Here is a 17,401-nt window from a genome sequence, read left to right on the forward strand (position 1 = left end):
ACCAACTTATGTTAAGTCGAGCTAGACAAATAATGAATTTTTCAGTTTGCTGGCAATTCCAAAAATCTGGGAGGAAAAACGTTGGTCTCAGGTCAAACCAAAAATGAAATGTCAACAAATCAAAAAGTTTAAAATATAATAATAATTTCAGGTTGAAGTAGATGTTTTGACAAAATCAATTCAATTTTGATCATTTTCCCCTTTTTTTCAAATATAATTTAAAAAAAAACAAAGTCATTTTGCACAGAAAAATCAAAACATTTAATTTTTGAAATGTCAAAAAAAAAAAAATTCTGAGTTTGTTTCCTTTGGTTTTTCAGCCAAAAAAATGTCACCCTGCTCTAGTGTTAAGTAACATGATTGTAAATTCTACTGTAGGCATGACGCGTATGTTTATTCCTTGTAATTAAACTTGGGACGAAGAAGAATTTAAAACTATGTTAAACACCTTAGGTAAATATTTGTCATATTTTAACATAAGTGTAGACAAACCCTAAAATAACTGACAGAGATAAGAAGAAACCTTTTACTTTCCTCTATTTTTTCCTATCTCAGATGTCCAATGCCAATGATTTAAATGTCCACACTGTTAACTATTTCACTGCTCAAAGAATGTAAGAAAAGAGGGAGAGGAGGGTCATATTAAGAAGATCTTTATGACTGCCAGCTCATTCTGATGCTACGGGAAGAAATTTTGGGAAATTATTGCCAATTTTCCCCCCAATCAGGAAGGAGCCACACCCCAAAAACCCAGCAGAACCCAGAAACCTTCCCTGATCATATTTTTAGCATTGAACAATCTATTCTGAGGGGCAATTGAACGGGTCAGACATTTTTCATAGAAAGGGTTTTTCATGTCAGACTGTTTCATTTACAAACGCAAACAGGAGCTACAGCTTATGTTTTCTAGATCAAAGTATCCATCGGTACCGAGAAGCTGCCTTCTTTCATGATTTTAAACAAATAAAATAAAGGACTATTTCATCTTTTTCATATAATAACGTCAATAGCAGTAATGCATATTATGTACTAATACTCACATCATGGAATAACATCAAAAATGTAAATGAAAAGCCCTATCAAATAAAATAAAAAATTCTAAATAAAAGTTTTAAAATGCCAATATAATTTTTTTTTCTAAAGCCAAACATTTTCCAGAATCCAATTTGGAAGAAAATTTCAAATATATTGGCATGTATTCTGATTCGGAACGAAAATATTTCGAAATGCCAAAACTTCCGGCGAAACGGAAATTTGGAATTCTGACCAGCTCTAAGTGGCATCTAATGTTGGCATCTCAAATCAGTGAGAGTTGGTTTGGAGGCGGATTGTGGGAGAATACCACTACTATTTTCTCTCTCCCTCCTCGGCTCAAATCCTGGTCATCAACAGGGAGTGGTTGCTGCCCATCCAAACCACCCATGCCAGAGCCTCACTCTCATAAGCCACGCCTCTTATTTTGGCAGACGTCAAGCCTCTGTCTGGAATACTGCAGAATATTTCAAGCACAGCAGCTGAGCGGCGGCTTGGCTCTGCACAAGGGTTATAGATACCATCTGACCCTTTCTCTCTCCAGCATTTAATGACAGAGCTGATTAGACTCACTTGAGAGTCTTGTTATGGATCACTAGAGTTGAGATCACTGATAGCCAGGTACATGCTAAGTCTTACAGCTACTGTGGTGAAAGAGACTGCCCAGCCTACACTAGCAGAGAGGCTCCCCCATTAAGAACTGAGTAAGGCCAACAACCATGAGTGGGATGCGGTAGAGGAAGAGGGGAGCGGCGTGTTAAAGGAACATTTGTTTGCTGGACTTTCACACCGCAAGGTGAGGAACTGAGGTGAAGGATACTGCCTAGCGTACTCTGGGGTGAGTGTTTTGTTCTTGGTCACATGTTTTCGAATCCTGCTGGTGGCGTTTTCCTGAATGAATGCCGGGTTCCTTTCCCCTTTTCATTAGAAGTTTTCTTTGCTATACACCGACGCAGTGCTTGCGAGAGGGGAAGTACTGTGTCATCGAGGTGCCCAGATGTGCAATTTTCCCAGATTTCTGGGTGAGGGGCTCAAGCCGGTTCTGTGTCATATTGTTGAAAGGAACCCCTAGATATTGAACCCAGCCCTTATTGCTGCCGACTCCACCTGGTAGAAGGGCTACATTCATAGGTGCTGGAACTGGGGGTGCAGCACCACCCCCTGGCTTGAAGTGGTTTCCATCACATACAGAGTTTACAGTTTGGATCAATGGCTCTCAGCCCCCCCCATACACATTGTTCCAGCACCCCAGTTACATTTACATCCGTGGGCATGGACACACTGAATGCATCCCAGCCAGAAAATAATACTGCCTAACATCTGACTAAATCAGAATGGAAGTGACTCAAACACCATCTGCACTGGGGTAAATGCCGGTACACGGTGCAAGATAGCGGAGTCCAGTTTAGCAAGGGGAATGAGTCTTGCAAGCTTTCGATCTGTTTTTAAAAAGCAGCAGTCTCGGGTTTTAGTTGTAGAATGCCGTGTACGGAAGTACTCCCATTTCACGTCACTCTCCGTTGGGCATATTTGCCATATAATTCATGGCTGGGCTGCAGGCGCCATCTTGGCATTCATCAAATTGAGCGGGAGTTGGATAAGACCAAACAAGATTAGGGTGCGGCCCGGCTGCCGGCGCCATCTTGGAATCCTTTAAATTGGCCCGATGCTGGTTCAGCCCCCTGGCTAGTTAGCCCTGTTCAAAATACCCACTCTTTACCTCTCTTGCAATTTATAGTGGAAAATGTTGTAACAACTAACAGAATAAATTCCACTCAAGCTGGGATCCTCTCAGAGCCACACTAGGGTCAGAGAAAAACAGCAAACCCTCTTTGTCCTGTCTCCTTATACACCACAGTGGCTGAGGTAAACCCTACCTCACATTCAGATGGGACCCTCTTAGAGCCCCAGTTTCACACTGCAACACACTGAGGGTAAACGCAGGGGTTCCCAAACGTGTTCATTGCGTGGACTATATTTAAATATGACAGGTTTCACTCTATATGCATCCGAAGAAGTGGGTTGTAGCCCACGAAAGCTTATGCTCTAATAAATTTGTTAGTCTCTAAGGTGCCACAAGTACTCCTATATTTAAATATGTAGCTCAACCTATGGATTCTCCTCTCCTTCCATTCTCTACCATGCAGCGTCCTTGTGGCTAACGGGGAACTGGACTGGAAATGACCTTTCAAGGTCCCTTCCAGTCCTATGATTCTATTCTATGATTCTAACTGCAATGGTTGATTCTGAAAAGTACCATTAAGAACCTACGTAACACTTTTATCTATGATTTTCATTTATGTATTTATTTATTGGGGCAGCTGAAACAAGGAGAAAGAGCCAATGCTCTGTGACCAGCTAGCTCTCTGCTGAGCCTCACCGATCAGCATGCAGACCACCCTCTGAGATCCTCTGAGCTACACAATTTTACCATGTGGTAAGTCTCAGCAGGCATGCAAAAAAAGAAGCACACTACTTTGGTTTTCTTGCCCCCATGCAACGCTTCAAAAAAACGGTTTTAAATGCCCCATTCAGCCGGAAACTTTTCACTCTCCTTCGTCAGGGTGGGGAGGGGAAAATAAAGACCCGGGGAGCTTGGAAATGAATTGCTCAATAGGATCCTGATCCTGATGGGTGTATCTCTTGGTGCTATGGACATTTAATAGTGAATGGAGTCTTGTAGCTGATGGCTCTCAATATAACTTTATTTTTAAACACGTTTCTGTGGGGCTGATGTGCTCTAGCCAATATTTAGAAATTAAGAGCAAGATTTTCAAAGATAAAAACTGCATTTTTGACCAAAAAATGAACTATTTTTTGGATTTTGGCCAAACTATTTTGGGGGCTTTGGAAATTTGAAATACGCAAAAGTTTTCTCAGATGGCACCGGCAGGCAGACCACGCCCTGTGTTTTTAGGGCCTGATCCAACTCCCCCTGAAGTCAGTGGAAAGACTCCCATTGAAAACTTTGCTTCTGTCCGCATTTTCTGTAGAAGAACATCCCGTTTTCTAACCAGCTCCAGTTTACACGGTGCCTGCCACCATGGAGTTCTGGTCACTGGCCCATGCTATGAGACAAATACTAAATATTTAGCATGGTCTTTGAGGGGCCAGAAAAGGTAAGAATTTGTCTCCCCTGATCTGAAAACACTGTCTCACCTTCAAAAATATTTTCCAACAAAAATTTCAAATATAATTTAAATAGTGATTTTTTTTTTGGTTTACAAAAAATTGTTAATAACTGAAGTGCCCCATCATGCTTTGCTCTCCCCAGGTCACAAAAATCTTATGGGGCCAGGTCTCTCCCTGGTGTACCTTAGCTCAGTTGCAACAAAATTCCATAGGGTGGGCTTTCTGCTCTGATCTGCAACGTGGTCATGTTAGAGTGTCACTTGCAGAGTCGATCACCCCAAAGCAGAAACTAGGTAGCTGGGGAATTCTTCTTCCTCACTTTAATTTTGTCCCTGATTTCTCATTGATTTGTCCCTGATTTGTCATTGAAGAGGTTGAGGGGGCTACATTGCAAACTTGCCCAGCACCTCTGCCAGGCTGACCACTTATAACTTTTTAAGTTTTCAGTGCTGCAGTTTTTAAGCAGTTCGTGCATTGCATATTTTGCCTTGTTAACAACAATCACTCTGCTAATGCTGATGTGGCAGCCTAACCCATCTAAATTTGAGGAGTTACTAGAACAGGAAAAAATGTAACCAGTAAACTTAGATCCCACCCTCACTGTCCTTCTCAGGCTCACTCACTGTTCTTTCCGGTCCATGTCACTAAATCTAACATTATGCTTCTCCACATCAGTCCCTTTTCTACCTGTGGAAGATTGAAATTGTTCACATACCTGCTCGCTGAATGCCCTGGTAAGTCCATACTTGCTCACTGTGGGTCATATCTTCATTACTGCGGCCACAAGCAAACAGAAAAATCAAAATCTCCCAGGCAGAAGGGACACCAAGAAAGATAAATGTGAAAGGAAGCTGGAGACAGCAGCACGGCATTCACAAAACCAGCCAAATAACAGTCATGAACCACGCAGTGCGATTTCACTGCAGCAGGCGAGAGTCTAACGGACACGTCTGGTCTTCACTAGCTTGGTGCAATGAGACTCTGCGATGAACAAATATGGTCACTAAGGCAGCTGAGGGAGTGGATCAGGAAGTGTTTATGCAGCAGGGCTGTCAGCATTCTGTCAACGTCCTTTGGTCTCTTTCCATCTTCCTGATTCATAGGGCTCTTCTCCCCAGTGTGTGTGTGTGTGTGCTGGATTCCCCTACCCTGCATATGTGTCTGTGTGTGTGTTCTGGATTCACCTACTGTGCCTCTATCTGTGTGTGTGTGTGTGTGTGTGTTCTGGATTCAGCTACCCTGTGTGTGTGTGTGTGTGTGTGTGTGTGTGTGTGTATGTATTTCTTCTGGATTCACCTATCGTGCATGTGTGTGTGTTCTGGATTCACCTACCCTGCATGTGTGTGTGTGTGTTCTGGATTTACCTACCGTGTTTGTGTGTGGTGTGTCTTCTCCCCATTCTGTGTCTGTGTGTGTTCTGGATTCACCTACCCTGCGTGTGTGTGCAGATATGGTTTATGGACAGGGAAGTCAATTGTACCATGTCACAGCAAAGCCACCAGCTAATATCTCCTTTTTCCACCCCAGTGCCATAGGGAAGGGGTCTGTTTCCCCTTCAGGAGAACTGCCAAATCTGTTGTGAGTCACGAATTGGGTTGAGTTTAGTAGAATAATCTTCCCCTCCCCCAACAAAGTGCATCCAGGAGGAGGGAAAATGGAAAACAGATGGTGGCTTCAGCTTAGGGACAATGTAGCAATCTAACCCCTGCAAATCCACCTCTATACCATTGAAGGGGAGAGTGGTAACGTCCCAGCTAGAATCCCCGTAGAGCAATGAGCCTGATCCTGCACTTTCTTGCCCCTTTGGAAGTCACTCCCACCAAACCTGAATGCCATCGTTCTGCTGAGAGGTACTGGTGACTGCATGAATCGCGCACCTCTGAGATTGATGGGTGCGAATGCACCCTTCAATTAACCGTCAGGATAATCTCATCACAAGCCCCCCACCTAAGACAGTTGTGACCCCCCTGAGGAGTTTTGGACTGAGGGGGCAGTGTGGTTTTTGTTGAGTGTTGTTTTGGGAAAGGGGTGTGTAGGGAAGGAAGAACACAGGGATAGCTCAGTGGTTTGAGCATTGGCTTGCTAAACACAGCATTGTGAGTTCAATCCTTGAGGGGGGCTGTTTAGGGATCGGGGGCAAAAATCTGTCTGGGGATTGGCACTGCTTTGAGCAGGGGGTTGGACTAGATGACCTTCTGAGGTCCCTTCCAACCCTGATATTCTATGAAAAGGATCAGAGAGCCCCACGCGCAGCCTGAAGGAGCATCCGAAGCCTGGTGTCTGACCCAGGCAGAAAGCTGGGGATTGGTTTTTGGGTCAAGGGTGCAGGAGGAAAAGATTGTCTGTGACAAAGCTGTTTCCTGCTATTTGCTTCTTTCTGGGTTCACAGACCCAAGACTTTGTACATGCCTTGTAAATAAACAAGATTGCATCTAAGAAATACCTGTCACCAGGGCGGCGCTGCGGAGGGGGGGCCTTACAGGGCTATAGCCACCCCAAAATTTACCTTACCCCCCATGTAGCCACCCTTCCCAGTGCAAAGGTCAAACATTACGCAGATACTTCTCTGCTCCCATTAAAATGCATTCTTGCCATCCGGCAGAGCGGGAGGATTGAACCTGTGTTTCCTGCCTCCCGGGTGAGCGCTCTGCCCACTGGGCTGAAAGTCACAAGGTTGGCAGCCTCGCTCCTATTTTTTTAATATAGTGAAGCAGGTGCCCAAACTTCTTGCAAGAAATGGTTTTGGCACAGAAGCCGCATGGCTCCTGGAGAGGGGTTCCTGGCAAGCAGAGAGAGATGCTTCCCTGTAGTCTGGATTTAAGCCTCTAACTCCGTGAGAGGGATGGTGCTTAGGACACACCTGGGCTGGATTAATCTTTTGTGGGCCTCGGTGCCCAGAGCGTGGCCCCGCCCCCTCCTCCACCCTAAGGCTCCTGCCCCCCCCAAGGCCCCACCCCCTGCTCCACCCTGAGGCCCTGCCCTCACTCTGCCTCTTCCTCCCAAGGCCCGCTACTCACATGGGTGGAGGGGAGGGAGGGGTGGAGAGGAGCGAGTGGGGGCGTGGCCTCAGGGCAGACCACAGGTGGGGGCGGGGGCCACAGTCAGGGCACCGGGGCCCCTTCTGATTGTGGGCCTGGCACCATGGCACCAGTGGCGCCATTGTAAACCTGGTGCTGGACACACCCCCTCTCACTGGCATCTCCCATTGGCTAGTTCAGGCGAGGAGACCCCTAGCTGGCTGGCTGTTGTGGATCTCCCCATTCACCTAGGACCACATGGCATAAAAAAGTGGCCAGGCCATTAACCATCTTTTGTGCAGCTCTTCTGCAGCTGAAAGGAACCTTAGAAAGGTTCACCTGCCCCTGGGAGAAGGATTTAACCCATCACAGCTATCTGAGCTTGCTGTGTCCTCTTTCTATGAAGACTTTCATCTTGCATGCTCATGTACAAGTGACTCACAGTTGCCATAACAACTGCCAAGAAAAACCTCCTGACATGCCTTGATGCTGTGATTGGATGAAATTCATCTGGTGGTTTTCTTGATATGGTCATGTTCTGACTCCCAGCTGGTCTTGGGAATGTCGCTCTCAATTGGAAGAGTTTAGGACAGTTACCCTGTGGGGGTGGCACTGTCTCTTTTCTGGGCCCTTCACACTCCTCTCTGCTGAGCAGCTCTGAGCTCCCAGGTAAGACGTGACTCTTGTATCGTGCAGAGGTATTGAGTTAGTGCCGTAGTCAGAGGATATTGCAGAGATGGGTAACAAGATCAAACCCTAAGATAGATAATATGGTGGAGCACTGTGAGGAGGAAAGAAATGGGAGTGCGTGACTCTACTCTCTCTATATATTTCTTTCTCCATTCTGTATCAGGGAAGTATGTTAGGCCTCAGTTCTGAAATGTAACATGTGGGATTTCCCACACGGAGCAAGGGAGAGGGCATTGAAGGGGTGAGTGTGTAATTTAGATTGCAAAGTTTTTGGAGACTTTAATTTTTCTGTAAAGTCCCATGTACATCTGTCTAAGCAACCAGACTAATCAATACAAGCCCTTTTCAAGGTAAGGTTGCCTACATCAGTGGTTCTCAACCAGGGGTACGCAGACCCCTGGGGGGTACGCAGGGATCTTCCAGGGGGTACATCAGCTCATGTAGATATTTTCCTAGTTTTACAACAGGCTACATAAAAAGCACTAGCGAAGTCAGTACAAACTAAAATTTCAAACAGACGTTGACTTGTTTATACTGCTCTATAGACTATCTGCTGAAACCGAAGTACAATATTTATATTCCAGTTGATTTCTTTTATAATTATATGGTAAAAATGAGAAAGGCAGCAATTTTTCAGTCATAGTGGCTGTGACACTTTTGTATTTTTATGTCTGCTTTTGTAAGCAAACAGATTTTAAGTGAGGTGAAACATGGGGGTACGCAAGACAAATCAGACTCCTGAAAGGGGTTCAGTAGTCTGGAAAGCTTGAGATCCACTGGCCTACATCATGTTGGTGATTATGGAGAGGGGGAGGGTGGTGAAAGAAAATAAAAATGAAAGGGAAATCATAGAAGCATAGAAGATTAGGGTTGGAAGAGACTTCAGGAGGTCATCTAGTCCAACCCCCTGCTCAAAGCAGGACCAACCCCAACTAAACCATCCCAGCTTTATCAAGCCAGGCCTTAAAAACCTCTGTCATAGAAATTCCTGTCCGTTCCAGCTGAGGAATAAGGAGAGACGGACACAGCTAGCCAAGCAAGGAGCCCCAGGAGGGGCGATCCGTTTATTTCAATTGCAATTGGGTTCGAGCTCATAAGTCAGCAAGAACAAAGAAAACACTTACACCAAAGCATTATATGCAGTTGATTATGATAATCTATCGCTCTATGATTGGCCAAAATTTGCTATCATTACCATAAATAATTAGCAAGCTACATGTATCTGCCCCTCATATGACCCCTTATTGTTCATCTACTTGCCCCCCCCTTGCGTTATTTTGCAAACCAAGCAGTTTATCTACAGGATGCAGGCACAGAAAGGTCCATTGTCTCCAGGTTTGGAGTTTGGCTACATTTCCTCTCGAAGGAACTTCCTGAGTTAAGATATAGCTGACGCTGCATGTTTCCCATGTGTACGTGACAAATTTGCCCCCTGGCAGTTAAGTAGAATAATTTTATATCACCGCTAAGGATGGAGATTCCACCACCTCCCTTGGTAGCCCATATGACATGTTATCCTGGGTGTCCTTGTCAAGTGGACACATGATGTTGCGTCAGCTTGGAGGAAGGAAAGAGAATGCGGCCAAGAGGTGAGATGTGTCCAAAAGGAATCTGTATCCTCCAGCAGATCCCCTAGCCAGCCAAGTTGAAGCGTGCTTGTGTGTTCCTTCCACATTTCAATTTCCCTTCTGTGACTGCTCCTCTCTTTCCCTCAATTTTTCATTTCTCCTCCCCATGATTAACCTTTCTTTCCCTTCCCTCTCTCTGAGTCTCCCCCTTCTCCTCCTCTCCTTTCCAACCCTTTCTATCCCCAACGCACCTTTCTCAACCTGTCTCCAGTTTCACCATGTGCTCCCCACTCCCCTCGCTCACCAGAGGAGGAGTCAAAATGTGCCTTGTGGCTCAGCGTGGCTGAGAGCAGGGATTGAAATGGATTGAAACAGTAGAGGGGAGCCCCTCAGCACACCAGCCTCAGAGGAGAGGCGGCTGTGAAGGGGCCCACACACTCTGCCGTGGAAAACAACCAGCCTGTGAAATCTACCGATCAGAACCCCCAACACCAAGGCAACTGTCTTGAACTCATCCACGGAAATGGATCTCGGGCTGTAGCATCCCTGACATCACAACTACCTCTTGCCTACATGGCTCCGGAACTGACTTTCCCATCGCATTAGAATCTGGGAGGGGCCTGCACTGCTAGAAATGGACGACATTTTTCTTCCTTTCGGAGAAAAATGCAGAAAAATGCAGGCCTAGTCCCCCGGTGACAATGTTATTCCACAGTATTGGCATGCCAGTTTCATAAAACCCTGCCATCAGCCTGAGGTTCTTGTGTCAAATGAGTCTCTTATGACGCGGGTGTACAATACTTAGGTTGTTGGGGTGCTGATCTCAGTCATTGCCTGTAGGTGGTACTATAAGACACTCAATAGCAGAAACTAGCTCTGCCACCTTTGAATAATGTACACTTCCTTGCAGCCAGTCGATACTGATTGCAGCCAGAAGATACAGGAAAGCAATGTGCCCCACTTGCTACATGGAGAATAGAGGAGAGACAGCTAAGGCACTTCCTAACTCTGCAGGCTCACAGACAAAAAACAGACCAGGTAAGCGAAGCTTCGCTGTCAAGACAAATGGAAGAACGATAAAGAAGTATGGAAAGAATTGCCGTGTTTACAAGCTTACCAATGCGCCTTTAATCGAAAGGTTCACAGTGTTCCGGTACTTCTGAGAATTGCACTTTTATCAGGCGTACCAGAACGCTGTTCTCCTCCCAACAGAAGTACCAGAACTGGAGTGTTCTGGCATGACTCGGGCCCTGTTCTTGTCTGATCCTATTTATTAACCATCGGAGGTTGAGGGAGGACAAGAAATAGCTGCACAGATGCTCAGTAGTGTGTCTCCTTCACACTTCTTAGAAGACAGTGTAAATTGCCACCCTAATGGTTACATAACATAACACTATAGGCCAGCCCTATGTACTCTGTGGCGAACTGGATTTAAATTTTGCTTCAGTGTTCCTGGATTCTGTTGCATCTGGTGGAAATTCTCTGGTGGCATCAGATAAATTAAAAATGTGAGCTCTTATGAGATTAATTTGAAAAATATAATGCAATCAGTCAATGGTGGATTACCACATGGGCCCACAGGGCTGGAGAAGTGCTTGCTCCCCGCTTCCTCCCCACCATGGCCTCAGGGCCACCGCAGGGGCACAGAGCTTCTCCAGTCTCACGGCCACAGTGGGGGTGTGGAAAGGAGCAAGCAGGGGGCGGAGCCACGGGGAAAGGGGTGGAATGGGGTGGCACCGTGGGTGGGGCCACAGGCAGAAAGGATGGGCGGGACCCTCGTCTTTAAAACAGACTTCAACGAGAAACTGCAGAATTGGAATTAATTTGCAAACTTGACACCATCAGATTAGGCCTGAATAAAGACTGGGAGTGGCTGGGTCACTACAAAAAGTAATTTTCCCTCTGTTGATATTCACACCTTCTTGTCAACTGTTGGGAATAGGCCATATCCATCTTGATTGAATTGGCCTCATTAGCACTGACCCCCCCACTTGGTAAGGCAACTCCCATCTTTTCATGTGCTCTATATTTATACCTGCCTACCGTATTTTCACTCCATGCATCTGATGAAGTGGGCTGTAGCCCACGAAAGCTTATGCCCAAATAAATTTGTTAGTCTCTAAAGTGCCACAAGGACTCCTCTTTTTTTTTTTTAATGTAATGTTTTTCATCTTGGGGATTTTCTTTTTTTTTTTTAATTGAAGTTTTTGAAAAAAAATTGTAAAATTAAAAAAGGGGCACATTTCAAACCCTGCAAAATGAAAGCAATTGTTCATTTTTCAACCAGCTCTAATTATAATAAATTAAGCTTATTTTACTCTGTTCCTACCTTTTCTATATGTGTCACATTATTATCTATAAGTTTTAGAGTTAACACCCCATAGTGGGTAGTTGCCCTCTCTCAGAGCTGTTGTTTCAGGCTTTCTGCAGACTCGGGCAGATATTGCTGCATCGGTTGCACTCACGTCAAGCTGTTCTTTGCAACCACGAGGACTAGAAACATGTATTTTTAAATCAAAGGTCAGATTCTGGAGCACAATTATGCAGCAAGGTATGAACCCTGCAGCCATAGAATTGTAGAATACACAGGGCTCTGGCTATCGTGCACAATATTACATTTCCCAGGATTTACTAGCAAGTACAGTTCATAACAGATAGTGATTGCAAAACAATACTTGGCCACTAGGGGCTTGGCTGCAGATACTGTTGATAAATGTGGTTCCTCTATCTCTCCTAAAGCAGCCTCAGGAACATTAACGTGTTTTTCTTTTTCAGATGAATCTCACTTCTGGCTTTTCCGTATCCTCTGGAAATACAGATTAGTCATGGTCCTGTTTCTGGTTTTTCTCATTATTGCTGTTATTGTTTTGGCAGGTGAGTTGACAGCAATTCCTAATTGAGTTTTTGGTGTTTGTTTTCCCTTCGCAGTCAGAATCATGGAAGATGCACAATCCAGCCTCCCCAACCTTAGTAGTGCTGAACCAGCATGCGATAGGAAAGCAAAGAGTCTGAAGTCTGACATTTCTGCTTTGCTTTATCCCTCTGGCTGAAACTAGTTGTTTCCCCCCATCAAAATAATTCTTACAGCCTTCTGGCTGAGAATCTCTAGGGCCTCTGTGCCTTGGAGAAGGGACTTGAAATTTGACAGGGGAGTTGGCTTTGGGTATGTCTACACAGCACAAATAACCCAGGTGATTGGCCCCCAGGTTGGAACACCCAGGCTAGCTTTGCCCAGGTGCAGGCGTCCCCACAGCAAAGCCCTACCTGAGTTACTGTATCCTCACTAGTTGTGTGCTTCCCATGTCTCCCTAGGACTTCTCATGGTTCTTTGTGCTGAGACCCTCTGGGATTCCTTCCCAGTCACTTGTGGGAGAACTTCTCTGTCCTTCAGGGGGCGTTGTGGGGAAGGCCTTTGACGACAATCAGCACTTGAATGATTTTTATAGATTCATTCACTTGAACGATTTAGCCTGCGTCCTCCCTACAAAGTTGGTGGGTTCCAGCCTGAGTTAAAGCAGAGCCTAGATCCTAACCCATCCCCCAGCCAGGTCAGCCAGTGTGCGCTTAAATCACCTCCAAACACGTCATTGTTTTTTCCTGCATGGACGGGAGCTAAAACCTGGGGAAGAGCCTGGGTTAACAGTTCGGTAAAGACATACCCTTTGTGTCAAGGGCGTGCCGCTGGCGGGTCCCATGAAAAACCACCCAAATTTGGGGACGTTATAAGCCTTTGAAAAAATTCCATCCATACGTGCTCAGTAGAGACTTGTTAGCGGCTGGGATTTTGAGTGGCCTCCTGGCCGTAACTTTTGAGTGTTTGACTTTGCAAATGTAACTTTCCATGTCGTTTTTTGTCTGTATTAGACTGTAGGTTCCTCTGGGAAATAGCCGGGTCTTAATTCTTACGTGTAACATTCTATGCACACCTCCGTCCATATCTAAGTACACCTCTACCCCGATATAACGCAACCCGATATAACACGAATTCGGATATAACGCGGTAAAGCAGCGCTCCGGGGACAGGGGGCTGCGCACTCCAGTGGATCACAGCATGTTCAATATAAAGCGGTTTCACCTATAACGCGGTAAGATTTTTTGGCTCCCAAGGACAGCGTTATATCGAGGTAGAGGTGTAATTGTAAATGGGGCACGACAATAGAGATTTTCCCAAAACGTGTAAAATTGATAGTGGTTTAGGGGCATTTTCCATCCCTGAATGGTCACGTTTGCAGATAGGAAGGCCGGAGCCCTGGGTGTAAAAATGCACTTCCCATAACTGCGCATATAAATAGGTTCTCAGCACCTGAGATCGTCGTTTAGATGCCTACCTGGCATTTAGGATGCAGATATCTCACGTGATATGTAAATGTGATTTCAGGCCACCTCATAGCAGCCTCTGTTGGCCAAACAACACTCCCAGCCTCAGTTTCCCGCCCCAAGGTGGGCGTTCTTAGTTTGCCAGACACCAGTCAGTGCTGGAAATGTGGCTGGTCCCTCCGGCTAAGTTACAAACAAACGTAACCCCCTTCCAGGGTAACAAAAGTCCAGCTAAAAGTGCCACCCTCCAGGATGAGTTCCCAGTTCCTTCTGGGTTACCTTTCTGTCTCTCTGGGGTGAAGCACTTGCCCCCCCAGGCTGGAGTAGCAGCCTCCTGCAGACCCTAGCTCAGAGCCTTCCACAGGCTCCTACCCACTCTCTGTGGTTCAACTCTCGACTGATTTATTTCAGCCCCCTTAGTCCCACCCCCTCAGGCTGGGAAGCACAGAATTACATATGGCACAGATCAGGCAGGCCCCATCTCTCCTTAAAGGCCTAGTCCCCCGGTGACGATGTTATTCCACAGTATTGGCATGCCCATTTCATAAAACCCTGCCATCAGCCTGAGGTTCTTGTGTCTGATTGCCAGCTTCCAGCTACGTTGCACATTAAGCTGTTCACCTCCATTGCTTGCTAATGTGCGATGACGGAATTTATACTGGGGATCTGGGGCCTGACTTTGCTCCCATTGAGATCAACGGCAAAGCTCCTGTAGCCTTTCATGATGCAGCATCAAAGCTTCGTGGCAGAACTATTCTGGTTAAACTCCGGTGTCGATCTCATAGCTAACAATATAAGCACCCAGCTGCAGGTGGGATATTTGAACCTGTCAATAGTTCTGAGTAAAATACAAAGAAGGGCAATAAAAATGATCAGGGGAATGGAGCAGCTTCCTTATGAGGAGAGATTAACAAGACTGGGACTATATAGCTTAGAAAAGAGACAACTATATGGGGAGATGATAGAGGTCTATAAAATCATGAATGGCATGGAGCAAGTGAATAGGGAAGTGCTATTTACTTCTTCCCATAACACATGCACTAGGGGTCACCCAATGAAATTAACAGGCAGCAGGTTTAAAACAAACAAAAGGAAGTACTTCTTCACCCAACGCACAGTCAACCTGTGGAACTCCTTGCCAGAGGATGTTGTGAAGGCCATAAGTATAACCGGGTTAAAAAAAGAATTAGATAAATTCAAGGAGGATGGGTCCATCGATGGCTATTAGCCAAGAAGGTCAGGGATGCATCCCCATGCTCTGGGTTTCCTCCAGCTGCTAGAAGCTGGATCACTCAATAATTGCCCTGTTCTGTTCATTCCCTCTGAAGCATCTGGCAGCAGCCACTGTCAGAGACAGGACACTGAGCTACATGGATCATTGTTCTGACCCACTATGGCCGTTCTTATGTTCTTGTCACCCAAGTGTAGACCCGGCACACAATCTTTGGGCCACTTACGTCCTATTTTGAGAACTTAAGTGGGTGGCGGGTATAATCCTTGTACGCAGGCTCTCAGCCCAAGGTGGAATATCACTCTTTGCCTCTGAATCCTGTACAGAGAGGGGATGGGAAAGATCCTCACTGTTGTGTTAATTTCGTTTTCAGTGGTTAGCAGTAGGCCCTGCCCAAATCATGCCACTACCACATGTCCAGTCAATTGGATCGGGTCCCAAGGGAAAACATACCCATGGAAATGCTACTATTTCTCAAAAGTCGATGGGGATTGGAACTCCAGCCAGAGAAACTGCTCTTCGCTCGGTGCCTCCCTGGCTACAGTTGACACCCGGGAGGAAAAGGTGAGAAACTCTGCGATCCCAATAGTCCGGGCTTGGCAACAGCTAGGTAATGATTGCGGAGCTGCTGCCCGGAACTTTGTAGTTAAACCTGAGGAATATTTTATGCTAGGGGGCTCAGCACCTCTAGAACGAGGAGATGCCTCGGTACCAAGTCTCATGATGAGAAGCCAAAATAAGGCCCTGATCCGACAGTGCGCTCCAGGCAGCCAGATTCCTGCACGCCCAGAAGCAGGGGACTGCCCAAGCTGTGTCTATTCTAGTCCAGTCTACAGAGGTTCTTATGCCACACTGATCGCTGTAGTATCTGAGCAGAATGATAGGCTTAATAATATTCTTATTAATATATTCTTAATAATATAATAATAGCCTTTTTTGCCCACAGCATCACACTGTTGACTCATTTCAATTTGTGCTCAACTCTTTAGCCCCTTATGAGCTCAGTGGTTTGAGCATTGGCCTACTAAACCAAGGGCTGTGAGTTCAGGCCTTGAGAGGGCCACTTAGGGATCTGGGGCAAAATCAGTACTTGGTCCTGCTAGTGAAGGCAGGGGGCTGGACTCAATGATTTTTTGGGGTCCCTTCAGTTCTATGAGATAGGTATATCTCCATATATTATGGGATCAGGGCCTAAATGTATATTTTTCAATGAGTACATCTGGGGCTAATTGGCATGTTAAAATTGTTCACGTGGCCTTAAGTTCCAAGTATAAAAAAAGCGATTGGATTTTTCCCCCCAATCTTTGATATGTATTATTGGATAGGCTGGTCCTGTAAACTAGTTACACATGTGGAATGTGATGCAGATCTTTGTGTCTTTATTGCATCTTCTCCATTAGCGTCTCAGTAACATGTAATGCACCATTTTTGTTTTCACTTTTTTTTAATAAGGAGTTTATGCTGCACTATAAGGGACGCTCAGAAACCTGGATTGGCCTTACCAGGGACCAAGCAGACAAGCCCTGGAAATGGGTAAATGACACCCCATTCAATGACCAGTAAGTCTCTTTCGTTACATTCCCTTTCTATCATGGTCTAAGGTGGCTAACGTGCGGGGAGATATTCTCAGCTGGGGTGCATTGGAATAGCTCCATTGACTTCTGCAACTTAAGTGGAGCTATATGACTTACGCCAGCTGGGAATCTGCCCCACTGACGCCAACGGGGTTGTTTGTTTTTTAAATCCCATGGCCTTTGTGTTGCAGGTTTCCAATAAGGGGAGGAGGTGAATGCGCGTATCTGAATGACGACAAAGGTATCAGCAGCTCAAGATGTAGCACAGGGAGACGCTGGGTCTGCAGCAGGCCAGCCTGATGCACAAAGCCACGGCAAAAGGCAATGCAAGGCCTTTGGAATGAGGGAGAGTGATTAGTCGTCATTTGGCTTTCTGAACTGGAGATATTGACCACTGTCGACTCACTGAGGACTGGTCCAAACCTGTGTTTCGATGGAAAACTGGGCTGGGAAATGTAGTTCTCGTAGATTCTGAGGCCAGAAGGGACCACTGTGATCCCCACTCCTAGATGGGAGACTGCGGTGCATTGTGGGAGACGTAGTCTGACCGAGAGGCCTGGCATGTAGAGGAGAATGGGAGCATGAGGAAACAGAACTACATCTCCCATGAGGTACCACAGCAGCATTTCTAAATCAAAATATTTCAGTTTTGGCTAAAAAAATTGAAGTTTTCTACACAAACCCCCTCCCCTATATTCTGACCAGCTCTGGTCTCAACTAATGTTCCAAAGTGTCAGCATTAGGGCCTTCAGTAACGTACAAGTTATTTTTCTGAATATTAATATAGTTTTCCACATGACCAGCTACAAAAACCATCAAAGAAAACACTATGTTCTTCCC

The 17,401-nt window shown here is 45.7% G+C and overlaps 1 protein-coding gene across 1 annotated transcript; it reads left to right on the forward strand.

The window, feature by feature from the left end:
- The first annotated feature begins 341 nt into the window (after window positions 1-341).
- On the forward strand, window positions 342-17,196 carry LOC112122460 (C-type lectin domain family 2 member D-like). The gene is made up of 7 exons (XM_026662533.2): window positions 342-1,870; window positions 3,354-3,469; window positions 10,350-10,477; window positions 12,215-12,313; window positions 15,361-15,551; window positions 16,440-16,546; window positions 16,753-17,196. Exons 2-7 carry the CDS (start codon window positions 3,465-3,467, stop codon window positions 16,859-16,861), a joined length of 639 nt encoding a protein of 212 aa, XP_026518318.1. The 5' UTR covers window positions 342-1,870; window positions 3,354-3,464; the 3' UTR covers window positions 16,862-17,196.
- Window positions 17,197-17,401: the final 205 nt, after the last annotated feature.

Source organism: Terrapene carolina, unplaced genomic scaffold, assembly GCF_002925995.2.
Source record: "Terrapene carolina triunguis isolate 2854851 unplaced genomic scaffold, T_m_triunguis-2.0 Scaffold28243, whole genome shotgun sequence".
NCBI lineage: Eukaryota > Metazoa > Chordata > Testudines > Emydidae > Terrapene > Terrapene triunguis.